Raw genomic sequence first — 14,538 nt, 5'->3', positions numbered from 1 at the left:
AGTCATCAAAACCTCAAGGAAGAGTTTATAACGAAAAATGCAACCATAGCATAATACTGTTACATTTATTAGATACTGAATGGTACGCGCAGCATCAATATCACGTGTCCACAAGCTGGTGATGGAGGTTTCTCGTCACTCAGACGCATCCCTCTCTGTTCCATCAGCGCACACCGAAAGTGATGTGCCCAACACTTCCGGTGCGTCTAAATTACGGCCTCGGCCTGTCATGAAGTCAAGTGTTCCAGGGTTCCCCCTGAACACAGAGCCCCTAGTGACGGAGACTACAAATCACATCAGATGCATATGATACATAATACAACAAAGGTGCACAGCATAAATAAATACAACATATAAAATATGGATAAAATATATATAGAAAAATTGTTGAAAAGTGTAAAAAAAAAAACTTTAAAAAAAGCAAAATTTATACACACACACATTATATATATATATATATATATATATATATATACACACACACACACACATATATACATACATACACACACAAACATGTAATGCAGATTTTACATTTATTGTGCAGTTATTTATTTATGTAAGCTCCTGCCCGTCTCTATGCCTTTCACTGACATATAGTTAGGTTTCTATAAATGATGGGATAATATCTGTACAATTGTAGTACCGAAGCACAGTGTAGTTATACATTACATGCTGTGTTTTAAATAAATCGAACTGCGAGCGAGTAAAAAGCCCACAGGCAATATCTTTCATCAGTAGTGTAACAGCTACTACTGTATTATCATTCACACAAGGAAGTCAGTCAAGCCTAACTTCAAAGCCAAACACTTCTAGGATAACCCTAAGGCCTGTTTGCAAAGAAACAGAATACACATTGAGTGTGTAGAAAAATATAGGGTTGTGCATACATTGTCCATTGCTTCGTAATTTATTTCATACACACAATACTAAACATATATTTTTGTAACACTCTTAGGAGGACATTTAAGCAAGATAAACTTAAAATGACACAATGTTATTTTGTGCACAATTATATTCAAGTACAGACAATATTATTTTTGCTCACACCTCTAAAATAAGCACGGCTTCATACCAGTAACTTTCCACAGCAACACATGAATACACACCTATGAATTATTATTTGCACTAGTGTTCAATTACAATATAAAAAAATATGTTTAATCAATCAAATAACCCATGAAAAATGAAACCAATAAGTTAGATTAGGCTTTTCAGAAATTAAATTTAGTCAACCGGAGAAGTTAACTTGATCCACAGTTTGATATGGACGATATACCCCTCTCAATTACACAAAACCCCTATCCCCATGGTCTTCCTTGTGTATGGATCTATGTTTCCAAAGATGCTTTAATATACCATAGATTGTATGGAGGCTGATGGGACTAATATTCTGTGTGTTGGGTATGATAAAAAGATATTTATATATAATAAAAAATACATACATTTAGGTACTTAGTCAACCCAACTAAAAATAGCATAATTAATAAACTTCTTAGAATTTTGGATAGGTTAATCACAGACCACTCTAAGTTAAATAACTTTTGAGTTACTAGCCTTCATATATCTTAATTATTCCACTTTTCAAGGACAGTTGAACTTGGTTTCAAACCAGAGTTGAAGAATAACGTATTGGACAGGAGTAAGATAAATACAATAATTTGCCACGGAGCTATGGTGCACCACCCACCCAGCAGCTTCCACTTACAGGCAGACACCACTTAGGAAAGGAAGAGATCCCGCTAGGAACTGGGTTAGTATGAGGCCAAGGCGTACCAGTGGCCAGAGAGGGGGGAGGGGGGGGTGGAGTCAAGGGCCTCGACAGAACAGCAGTCAGAGCAGGGAGCAGAGCAGACTGAGGTGATCCAGGACCCTTTATTAGTCTATGGTTAATCCACTATTCAACATGCATGTGCAGTGGTAGAGAGAGGAGACAGACCCTAGTCTAGTAGGGGGAACTCGCCGCAAAAAAATATGGCAAGTATGGGGACGCATGCAGGACAGAACAGAAGGTGGATGGGGGGCAGCAGGTAGAGAGGGAGGGGGGGGCAGAGCGGGGTGTGGAGTAGGACACAGCAGCAGAGGGGGCGGCCAGGATAGAGCAGAAGAGGGCTGGACAGAGAGATGGGCGGGACAGAGCAGCAGGCAGACACTGAGGTGATTTGGCATATGCTGTGACTCTTTTCTAGTTAGTTTATATCTTGCTAGAAGCAGAGTCAGGGGGAAAATCTGCTTGGAATGAGAAGATGGTTCACACAATAGGCCCACCATGTTCTGAAATCTCCTGATGTTAAGCTTTGCATTATTTAGATTGAATTTAAAAAGCATAAAACGTGAACCCAGTTTAACTATCTAGGTTGAGGAATTTAATACTAAGAAATGGCTAAGTGCCACCAACTTTGGCAATATTCCCTCGCAACCCATAGATGTGCACAGGAGAATTATCAACTTTGGGCTACCATAAGTCTTGTGGTTTTGTGTAACCAAGATTTGGGCCGCATATCACTGACAATGGAATTCTCCTTAAGGATAGGCAACACTACCAGGAAAAATGCAGTCATCAAAAATATTATACAGATATCATTCAGGTTACCATGATTTAAAAGAAAAAAAAAAAAGTAGGGTAAAAGAAGATAAAGCTATGTGTATTCTGACAACATACTGTATTGTGCAAAGCAACATTTCAGAGACCAAATGTCAGTTTAAAAACAGTAACAGATATAAGGGCTTATGTAATTGGGTGCGACTTGCAGCCGCTGAAGGAACTCTAGCGATTCTTCTCGTATTTTTAAAGCAGCGCTCATTTTGAATATAAACCCAGCCTGGTTTTGCCTTAAAATGATTGCCGCTTTAAAATTACGTGAAGACTCGCAGGAGTTCCTTCTGCAGCTGCAAGTCGCACCCTATTACATAAGACCCACAGAATATTTAGAGATTATTAGAATAAACCAATTAGGGGAAATTATTATTACGCAAATGTAAAGAAAGCACTTCTTTACCTGTGGCATGAGAGACTTTGCAATTAAATAGGACTCTTCAGCTTCTTTGCTTCGGTTTAGATTTTTATATGTCCGTCCAACATTCATATGAGCGCCTATATCATCTGAGAAGAAAAACTCATTGATGCTTAACTGTAATAACACACTAAATTATTATGGGTGGTTCATGTAAACAAACAGTATTGTCTTATGGCTTGCAAATAAGGGCGTTGAAAATCTACTTCTTGCCAAAGTAGAGTCATAACATTTTAATAATTTGTCATGACTAAAACAGGAAAAAAAAAAATGTATTTGAAACATGGAGGTCTGAAGCTGCATGACTGAGAACAGCAATCTGAGGGCCTGATTCAGACCCGGTCGCAAGCGCTGAGCGCTCACAACCGGGTCGATGGTGGCCCAGAGCGCATGCGCACGATGGAGCCGGCTCCGTCGTGCGCATGCGCGAGCCCCGGATAGCGACGGGCAATCCGTCGCTCCGGGTCTCGCACCAAAGGGGGCGTGCTGTCGATGTTGAGTGACAGCACGCCCCATTTGGTGGGCGGGCTGGGGTGGTGGATGCACAGACGGAGGCGTTCCTATGAGAACGCCTTCCGTCTGGGGGCGGCCCCACTGACATCACAAGTCATGTCAGTGGGAGTGCTTTCGGCTCTGTTTGAGCAGATAGCTCTCTGGGGCTTAGGGCCAAGAGACCCTACCACAAGAGTCTCGTCGTAAGCCCATCTTGACCATCGCGACCATCATCCTGGCCGCTCTCGCATTAGCTGTGGGTGGCACAGCAATGCGAGCGGCCAGGGGGACGTTCCATTAAAAGGAAAAAAAAAAGATAGCCTGATTCAGAGCGAGCGCTCTGTCAGAGAGTCCGGCTCTGAATCAGGGCCTGAGTTCTCACCTTCCTTCTCTACAGAGTGTTTTATTCCATCTGTATGTGGCCTTATTTATTTCTGCTATGCAATTTTGGTTGTGGATAAGGTTGTGATGTTATTATTGGCTGATTTTCAGGAGTGCCTAGGTCTTCATCATAAGGTGGTATAGGAAATAACAGAAGTGCTTGGAGACTAGAGATGTGTGTTATGCTGAAACTCACATCACTGACACAGGTGGGAGCAGTCAGAGATCATCCCAACATGATGACATAATACTTATTATCACTTATCAATCTTGGGGTATTTTGGATATTGGAATATTCCATATTTTGGTTGGGAGGAGGGTTAGGCATTAGGAGGAGGGTTAGGTTTAGGGTGCGAGGAGGGGGAGGTTAGGGTCAGGCAGGGTTAGGAAGTAGGGGAGGGTTAGGCACTAAGGGGGGAGGATTAGGTTTAGGGTGTGGTGAGAGGGAGGTTAGGGTCAGGCACTAGGGAGGGAAGGTTAGGCTATGGAGAGGGGGAGGGTTAGGATACCAACCGACAAAGTGTAGGTATTCTAACCCTGTTGTGATGCCAACATTGGGATTCTGACCCCCGGGATTCCGTACCCATCACGTCACACTCACAATGGTGACTTACAAGGCTAGAAAGGCTTTGCTTTTTCCCTGCTGAATCAATCAACTGTGCACATACCTGGCCACTAGTCAATCCTGTGCATTTTCCTGTATATTAAAGGCACAAAATAAAATGTTGCAGCTATAGAAATTTTTAGTTAGGCACGTTTTTAATAAATAGACTCAATTATTTCAAGTTAGTTAGTGACGTATACTTACTCCACAACAATATACTTTATGGAGGGTTGTCTGAAAAACTATTGTGCAGTTCTATAATGCTGCCAATCCACTAGAAGACAGGCAAAAGACTGCGCGATTATAGACATTGTAATCATGCAGTCGTTTGTCTGTTTGTTTATTATGTGATGTGCCTACACTGAACGAGCAGTCGTTCAGTTTAGGAACATCAATCATCTGCTAACATGCTGTCGTCAGGTTGACCAGCTTGTTTGCACGATGATAGATGGTATAAAACGACCAGAGGGCACGCGCATCGCTGGTCGTTTTACAAATTTTAGTGAACGATCTTCAAACGATTAATGAATGACTGAACGATGACGATGTCATTATCGTTCAATTGCTCAATTTAATCGCCTAGGCCCTAGTGGATGGGCACCTTAACTGGAACCATCAATGTACCCAGCAGACAAACAAAAAAAATATTTACAGAAAGATAAAATTATTATCTTTGCAAACATGTATGCATACTGTAAGCAACTTCAAGCAGCTACCATTTGAAAAATGTTTTCACTAAATTCATAGCTGCAGATAATTTATGACATGAAATGCGTGTATCAGAATTTATAATCTCTCCAATTTAAAAGTGGCTGAAGTTAGTTCACAGTTCAATTTTACTTTTATAGACTCTACTCTCTCGGCCAAAAACAACAATGTAAACCCTTTCATTTTAATCTGCTTCAATGTATATATACAAATGTTTGCCAGCGAACAGTTTAGGAGGAAAAAAAAAAGTTTAATATGCATTATATTAAAATTGTCAGCATGTTCCTTTTTCAGTTGATCCCTCATTGTGAGGTCTTTAGTTCACAAGCAACCTCAGGATGTGAAACAAACCACAAGCTTGGAAATAGCATTACTTACATATTGTTTGTTTTGGGCAATACGAATGAAATGCATCCAACGGTTTGTTTTTTTGTTTTGTTTTTTAAAGGTCGACAGTTGAGAAAGCGAACTGAAGCAATGCTGATAAAATGGAACATCAAAGACTTAAAGAATAACTTGGTCTCAACAAGAGAACTGGTTTTCATTCCTATCTAAAGTTACAGTAGTTTCCAGTTCAAGGGGGGGCGCAATTAGCAGACTACTGGACAAACTATGAGGACAGGTAATACACAAGCATTTTCATATTGTGTAATTTTTCTTATGTGACAGGATTACTGTATGTAGATCTATATATCTATGGCCCATATATAATAGGTTGCGCTAACCCAGTCCTGGTGTTATTTTAGTAATTAGTTTTAAAGCAAAAAACACCTGGTTTTCCTTTAAAACTAATGGTCACTATAAAACTAGCAGCTGTCTTACAAAAAACACGGCAGAACCAGCAAATTGCAACTGATTACATGTGGGCCTATATATAGCTACTTATCCCTATACAAATATCTCGCTCTTTCCCCATTCTGCACCAGTCAAGTGTTTTAGAAAACCACAGTTTTTCCAATGTATACAAAAAAAAAAAAAGGGAACAGTGCATCCCTAACCAGCTTGATGTTCTTTAAGTCTAGAGACCGTGCTGGCCATTCCATGATTTGAAGCCTACCATCTTGTTCTTTTCCTTGATGGTAGTTCTTCCTGGAGTTTGCTTTGGGCCATTATCTTGCTGCAGGTTAAACCCTTGACCAACTAGGCATAGACAGAGGACATTGCATGGCACTGCAAAATGCTGGATTCAAATCACTGTGCAAGTCACGGATCCGGCAAAAAGAGCCTCAGATCATCTAAGCAGCAGCTTGTAACCAGCTTAAGCCTGAAAGTTAAAGGTGCAATGATTTTAAAAGCAAAATATGGTGTGTTTTGCTATTAAAAGCATTGACCTTTTACATTTTTGGCTTAAACACTCCAAGTAGCAAGATAAACCAAAGATTTTGATTCATCAGTTCAAAATACTTTCTTTCAGTCTTCACTAGACCACTGACACTTCATTGCCTAGAAAAGCTTATTTTTCATTGCTGCAGATCAGCTGTAAGTTCTTAACCTATTGCTTGCTTCTTGAAAAAGGTTTTTTTTTTTTTGTTATACAACGCTGAAAGTTATATTGCTTTTTAAGTTTTGCTAAAGAACACTTTTTTTAACCTTTAGCAGAACACTTCTTTCCTTTCAACCATTTTAGATTTAATGGGACTTGAATACCTTAAATTTCAATAAAAGCTAGAAAAATTGGGGTTCTAGAACTTTTACCTGGCAGTGTATATGTATGTATTATTAATACTGTATATAATATAAAATAAATAAATATTAAATTAAATTCCCAGTTCTGTGATCTGTGTGTTCATTTGGGCTAATCTCTTGAACCACTGGATTGATTTTGATGGGGGTTTCACTATTCTATACAGCATTGGTTGAGGAAGGTTTAGGTGTATGAACCATTCATCTGTGACAAAAGGGAGCCAAGCAGTGATGAATTTAGTGAATCACATAAAAGAATCAAATCTTTCACCAAGCAGAAGCAGAGTAGCTGCCCATGGTGCTGAAACAGCAAAGTGAAAGCCAAAATCGGAGCTAGCAATGGGCCTGACTTAACTTCAGGCGAATTAGCTAAGCTGCTCGCAAGCAGCTTAGCTATTCAGTCTGCCTAATATGCTAATGCGGTAGGAGGCATCACGCCTCCTGCTGCATTAAGTATCCGAGCTACATTTTCCAATGCAACATCAGATACTCTGCGGACCATCGGCTGGCTAAGGTAACCCATGGGGTCACGCTGCCAGCCGCCACAGTTGCGAGGAAGAGGCAAGGAAATTTCCATCCGCCGGAGGTCCTGGCCTCTTCCCACCCCAATGGCGGTGACACGCCTCAGTTTCAGGTAACAGAGGCTGTCGCTGCCCCCACCCCACCCCCAAACACCAGCAGACTGTCAATCACTGACAGTCTGCTGCCAGTTTACGTGCGGCCTCGCAGAACGGGTCTGGCGTCTGTGCAGATTCCTGATCACCCGATCACTGGGAATCTGCATTCAGCAGCTGAACTTGCAGGCAGACTATGGCCACCACTCCTCCACCGTGAAGTGCTCCCTCTCCAGCATGATGTTCCCGCTCCATCACACGCCCTCGGTGTACAGGAGGCACCTCCCATTCTAGTTAGCACTGTTCTTGGACAGGGGCACCACGGCGAGAAAGCTCAACAGGAAGCCCAGGAAATACATGGTACACTGGCCCTGATTCAGAGCCGGACGCTCTGACAGAGCGCTCGCTCTGAATCAGGGCCGTCCTTCTGTTTTTTTAGAGCGGCCTCTTGGCCGCTCGCATAGCTGTGGGTGACCACCCACAGCTATAGCGAGCGGCCAGGATGATGACCATCGGGCTTGCGACGAGACCCTTGTGGTAGGGTCTCGTTGCCGCAAGCCCTAGAGTGCTTTCGGCTCTAACAGAAGCAGGAGGCTGTTGTGAGATGCAGGAGGCTGTGGTGACATGGCGAAGGTTGTTATGAGATGCAGGGGGCTGTGGCAAGATGAGATTGCTCCCGTGTGAAGCTACGGCGGATTACTAGTATATATATGAAATAATGTCACCATTTAGGGGTCTGTTTGTTTGGTCTAATCTCTTGAATCACTGGACAAATTTTTATGAGGTTTTCACTACTCTATAGAGCATTTGTCGAGGAAGGTTTAGGTGTATGAACCATTAATCCGTGACAAAAGGGAGTCGGAGCAGTGACGATTTTATTGAAGCAAGTCACAGAAAATCTTGCACTAAGTTGCTGTATAGGAGCTGGCCAGGGTGCTAAAACAGCAAGAGAGCATACGAAACAGGCTTGGAATGAAGCACGTTGTAGAAAGAACTGTTGTACTCTGTTCTGTTAGTTGCCGACTGCTGCTGCAGCAGCAGGGCCGAGGGCTGCACTCTGATTGGCTCTCTGAGAAAGAGAGCTAATCAGATAGCACTGTGCCCTGTTGCTTAGCAGCAGCCTAGAGAGGGGAGGGAGTCAGGGACTGAGCATGGTCACATCTCAGGCATACAGTGAGTGAGAGAGAGCCTCCAATGAACCTCTGAAGATGCCCTGATGCAGACACAGTAGCCAGGAAGGAGCTAAGGGAGGCATAGCTATCAGGAATTAAAAAAAAACCTAAAACAAACATCAAAAGACCATCGAATAGAAACATCAGACTGCCTCCATCAAATGGTAAAAACACTACCATTGCGACAAATACATTGATAGTTAGTAACCATCGGTGGTTTTTATGAGCAACAACTTCTAAAAACCTGCACTTTAGAAAATATACCCCCAAATGTGGTAATTACAAAATATTCAATGCATAGTGGCTACAGAAATTGTGTACTAGTTCAAGTTGCTGCTGTACAGATATCTTTTACTGACGTCTGGCCTTCCTAGCCCATGAAGTTGCCGCCGCCCTGGTGAAGTGTGCCTTAATTACTTCCGGAACCTTCCAACCTTCATTCTTATAAACTAATGTATGTAAAAGCAGCTCAACAATCAGGGGGTGAATACAGTTGACAAATTCAATTAATACTTGGTTTGTATCTAAAATAAAGTTATTTATTTTCTAACTTGCTTTTCAAACTGCAACTCCTTTGAATACAGGGAATGTTGGTTCCAAAATATTACAATAATTTGTTAAGCTGACCGCCATATTTTGAAACCAACATTCCCTGTATTCAAAGGAGTCGCAATTTGAAAAGCAAGTGAGTACAGAGTTTGTATGATATTTTGATGCAGATGGTGTGGTCACATAACAAGGGCGCCCCAGATAGTTGAGTGCCGTGGATTAAGCCAGTCATTTATTCACACACACATATATAATGTATATATATATATATATATTTATTTATTAGGGATGAGCGGGTTCGGTTCCCTGAGAACCGAACCCACCCGAACTTCGGGGATCCGGGGCGATCCGAGCCCAAGCTCGGATCTCCCTGTCTGCCCCGGATCCCTCTCCCGAGGCAAAACCTCGAGATCTGCTGTCGGATCTCGAGGTTTTGCCTCGAGCGGCCATTTTAAAAAAAATGCCTTTGCCTTTAATGGGCAAAGTGCTGATTGGCTGACAGAGCCGTCTGTCACGGCTCTCAGCCAATCAGCATTATGGTGCTCATTTGCATGTAGCACGGACTCGTGAGATCCGTGCTACATGCATCTGTGTGATTGACAGTGACACAGAGCACAGATGGGTCAGTGAGACCCGTCTGTGCTGCTGTGTATTTCAATGACACAGATGCACGCACGGACCAGGAGATCCGTGCTACTTGCATCTGTGTCATTGACACAGAGCACTAACGGGTCCGTGAGACCCGTCTGTGCTGCTGTGGTAAAAAAAAAAAAAAAAAACCTGTGTAAAAAGAGAAAAAAATGGCGTGCCCCCCCCCCCAAAAAAAAGAGCAACCAGCCCCGGGCATTAGTGACCCAGTGCTGGGTGTGCTTAAATACAGGGGACAAACGACATAGGGGTCCCCTGTACTTAAACACAACCGGCACTGGGCTAGTCAGAACCAGAGCTGGTTGCCAAAATACGGGGGACAAACGACGTAGGGGTCCCCCGTATTCTGCGCAACCAGCTCTGGGCTCTGATCCGGTCCTGGTTCTGGAAATACAGGGGAAAAAAATGAGTAGGGTTCCCCTGTATGTTCCAGAACCAGCACTGGACTTTTTCTAGCGGGGGGCTGATGCCACAGCCAGGGGAGCCCTTTCACCGGGCCCCCCAGCCGCAGCATCAGCCCTGACCGCTAGTCAGCCCAGGCCGGGGATCCCTGGAGAGCTGGGGACCCCCCCAATAAAGGGGTCACCCTCTCCAGGGCTCCCCAGGCCCATGCTGATAGCCCGGGGCTATCCCCGCCACCCCTGGTGGCGGTGGGTGGCGGGTTGATTGTGTGGTGTGGTGTAAATAAAGAATATCAAACATTGTCTTTACAAGTAGAACTGCAAGTCCCAGCAAGCCTGCCCCGCATGCTGGTACTTGGAGAACCACAAGTACCAGCATGCAGGGCATTAAGGGCCCACTAGTACCTGTAGTTCACCTGTAAAAAAATGTTTAAAAAAAACACAGGACACACACACCGTGACAGTATAAGTTTATTAAACATACATACACACACACACACACACACACACATGTACACATACTCACCTATGTAACCCTGTAGCATCGGTCCACTTGTCCGGTAAAGTATCCATAGGGGACCTGTGAAAAAAAACATACTCACCATCTCCTATGCGAGGTTCTGTCCTCTTCGTTCCAAAGTAGGCATCCCCGGACTTGGCAAAAAAAAAAAAACGAAAACGCGATCCACGAACTTAGTACCGTTCTATAGAACGGTACTTCCCGAATGAGAGCTTAGCGGCGGGGTATCACCATGGAAACCCCGCTGCTAAGCGTTCATTGGCTGAGAGAGGCCATCTCCCGTCTCTCTCAGCCAATGAACGGCTCCCTCCATTGTAGTCAATGCTGGGAGCCGCAAGGTTATTAAAGTTTACCCTGCGGTTCCCACCATTGACTACAATGGAGGGAGCCGTTCATTGGCTGAGAGACGGGAGATGACCTCTCTCAGCCAATGAACGCTTAGCAGCGGGGTTTCCATGGTGATACCCCGCCGCTAAGCTCTCATTCGGGAAGTACCGTTCTATAGAACGGTACTAAGTTCGTGGATCGCGTTTTCGTTTTTTTTTTTTGCCAAGTCCGGGGATGCCTACTTTGGAACGAAGAGGACAGAACCTCGCATAGGAGATGGTGAGTATGTTTTTTTTCACAGGTCCCCTAGGGATACTTTACCGGACAAGTGGACCGATGCTACAGGTTACATAGGTGAGTATGTGTACATGTGTGTGTGTGTATGTATGTTTAATAAACTTATACTGTCACGGTGTGTGTGTCCTGTGTTTTTTTAAACATTTTTTTTACAGGTGAACTACAGGTACTAGTGGGCCCTTAATGCCCTGCATGCTGGTACTTGTGGTTCTCCAAGTACCAGCATGCGGGGCAGGCTAGCTGGGACTTGCAGTTCTACTTGTAAAGACAATGTTTGATATTCTTTATTTACACCACACAATCAACCCGCCACCCACCGCCACCAGGGGTGGCGGGGATAGCCCCGGGCTATCAGCCTGGGCCTGGGGTGCCCTGGAGAGGGTGACCCCTTATTGGGGGGGTCCCCAGCTCTCCAGGGATCCCCGGCCTGGGCTGACTAGCGGTCAGGGTTGATGCTGCGGCTGGTGGGCCCGGTGAAAGGGCTCCCCTGGCTGTGGCATCAGCCCCCCGCTAGAAAAAGTCCAGTGCTGGTTCTGGAACATACAGGGGAACCCTACTCATTTTTTGTCCCCTATATTTCCAGAACCAGGACCGGATCAGAGCCCAGAGCTGGTTGCGCAGAATACAGGGGACCCCTACGTCGTTTGTCCCCCGTATTTTGGCAACCAGCGCTGGTTCTGACTAGCCCGGTGCTGGTTGTGCTTAAGTACAGGGGACCCCTACGTCGTTTGTCCCCTGTATTTAAGCACACCCAGCACTGGGTTACTAATGCCCGGGGCTGGTTGCTCTTTTTTGGGGGGGTGCACGCCATTTTTTTCTTTTTTTACACAGGTTTTTTTTTTTTTTTTTTTACCACAGCAGCACAGACGGGTCTCACGGACCTGTCATTGCTCTGTGCCAATCACACAGATGCATGTAGCACGGATCTCCCGGGTTCGTGCTACATGCAAATGGGCACCATAACGCTGATTGGCTTCCTGTCTGCCACTGCAGTGCCACTCCTAGATGGGCCACGTGTTTGTGCCGCCCCCTTGTGTCGCTTAGCATAGTCATCCAGCTTCCTCGGTACAACCTTTTGGCCTAAAAACAATATTGTGAGGTGTTCAGAATAGAGTGGAAATGAGTGGAAATTAATGTTATTGGGGTTATTAATAGCGTAGGAACAAAAAAAGGCCCATTTATGTGATTTTAGCGTTTTTTTTTATTTTTTAAGAAAAAATCCAGATCCAAAACACAAAACCCAGAACCCAAAACACGGAAGGGTGGTTTTGGCAAAACCAATCCAGATCCAAAACACGAAGAAAGATCCAGATCCAAAACACGAAAAGTGTCCGGTGCACACCCCTAAAATATATATATATATATATATATATATATATACATATATATATACATATATATATATATATATATATATATATATATATATATATATATATATATATATATACACACACAATTTAATACATTTGAATCATACTCCTCTGGCTTCAGCATAATGACCGGCACACCTAAATTTCAGCAAACAACAGTGTAGTATTTTTGATGTAACTGGTATTTTACACCTTTTGTTTAAAAAGTTTGAAGTTCAATTTATACTTGCCATAAAGATATACAGAGCTCTGTATGGGTATTTCCCCTGATAATTGGAGGCTTCAGAGTGTTGGTGTTTAGACCCAGGGAGCTGGCATTGGGAGTGTTTGGCCAGGTACACGGAAGTCACGATGTAGCAGCTCTACCCACTAAGTTGGGAGCTTGGATCTCCGTATAACGGCTTCTTCTGACAGGAACAGAATGCACACGGTTCCAGATGGTATTCTCCCTTAATAGCTTGGATCCTTAATGCCACAATGGTTGGGCTCAATGAGCGGGCAATGTTAGTAATTGTCCTGAAGCACAGAATAACAGTAAAGCGGCTCTACCAGTTGTAAGGGGAGCATGATATTTTCTTTAGCGGCTTTAGCCCGACAATTGGTGTCCGCTCTGTCAGGGGCTATATCCAGATGAAAAAATGAAGAATTCTGTTGGCTTAGATTGTGTGCGTTACAGCAATTGGCGTCCAGGCAGCACAGCCGGTGTTCGTTCAGTGAGGAGTAGTATTTGGAATATCACCTATGGGTTTCAACGCCTCCCCCGGCGTCCTTGTCAAGGTGTTTATACACGAAGACGATCAGTTCCATAATCCATATCGCAATGGTCTGTTTTGCGGGTACACAGCCCTTCTTTACTCCCACTGGGAGGACAAATAAATACTTAGATTTCCTGAACTCTTTCATCCTTTCAAGGTAGACAGAAATAGCTCTGACAAGATCCAATGTATACCATTTTTCCTCCTTTTTACCTTTATTCTGAGGAAATAAGTATGGTAATACAGTATAATCTCTTGATTCAAATGAAATGATACCACCTTAGTTAAAATGGTCGGATTTGTTTTTGACACCACCTTATATGGCATAATATTCAAGTAATGTTCTAGGACTTGCAATTCACTTTTCTTGCTGAAGTAATTGCCACTAGAAATACAACTTTACAAGTTATACATTTTAGAGAAGCATCTTTCAATGGTTCAAACATTTGTAAAATCAAGGCATTCAAAATCAAATTCAATTCCAATGGGGCTACAAATTACTTGATTGGAGAGCGGATCTTTTTAATGGCTTGGCAAAATCCCTTATTTAATTCTTCTTCTGCCAACCTTTTGTCCAGAAGGACACTTAAGGCTGCTATCTGCCCTATTATAGTCGATAACTGCTAGTCCTTGCATAAACCCAAAACTTGTGATGTATTAGCTTGCATAGTGTTAGAAGTACATCCCATCCAGACAATTCATTTGCTCCAGACTTTGTAATATGCTTGCAAGGAAACTTCCTTGCTTGCATAAGGATTTGGATTACTTGATCAGATAGGCCTTTGTGCTTCAATAACTCTTGTTCAATTTCCATGCCGTCAAAGTCTTGCCAGATTTGGATGGAATATTGTCCCTTGATGAAGCAGATCTGGCCTGATTGAGATACAGGAACCATGGATACTGTCAAACTTCATTGCTATTGCTAACCATGCTCTCATTGGTCACTATGGAAGAACTGCCACAACTTCTACTTGTTCTTCACTTATCTTCTTCAATATGC

The 14,538-nt window shown here is 43.3% G+C and overlaps 1 protein-coding gene across 2 annotated transcripts in view; it reads right to left on the bottom strand.

The window, feature by feature from the left end:
* The window catches only part of TMTC3 (transmembrane O-mannosyltransferase targeting cadherins 3), a 106,440-nt gene that overhangs the window by 22,145 nt on the left and 69,757 nt on the right, over positions 1-14,538 (bottom strand). For both annotated transcript variants that reach the window (XM_088454396.1, XM_088454397.1), the window contains exon 11: positions 3,000-3,103. In XM_088454396.1, coding sequence (XP_088310522.1) covers positions 3,000-3,103 — 104 coding nt within the window. The remainder of the gene's footprint in view (positions 1-2,999; positions 3,104-14,538) is intronic.

This window comes from Taudactylus pleione, unplaced genomic scaffold, assembly GCF_031769625.1.
Source record: "Taudactylus pleione unplaced genomic scaffold, aTauple2 ptg000040l, whole genome shotgun sequence".
Lineage (NCBI taxonomy): Eukaryota > Metazoa > Chordata > Amphibia > Anura > Myobatrachidae > Taudactylus > Taudactylus pleione.
This window is presented reverse-complemented; position numbering and strand designations above follow the sequence as displayed.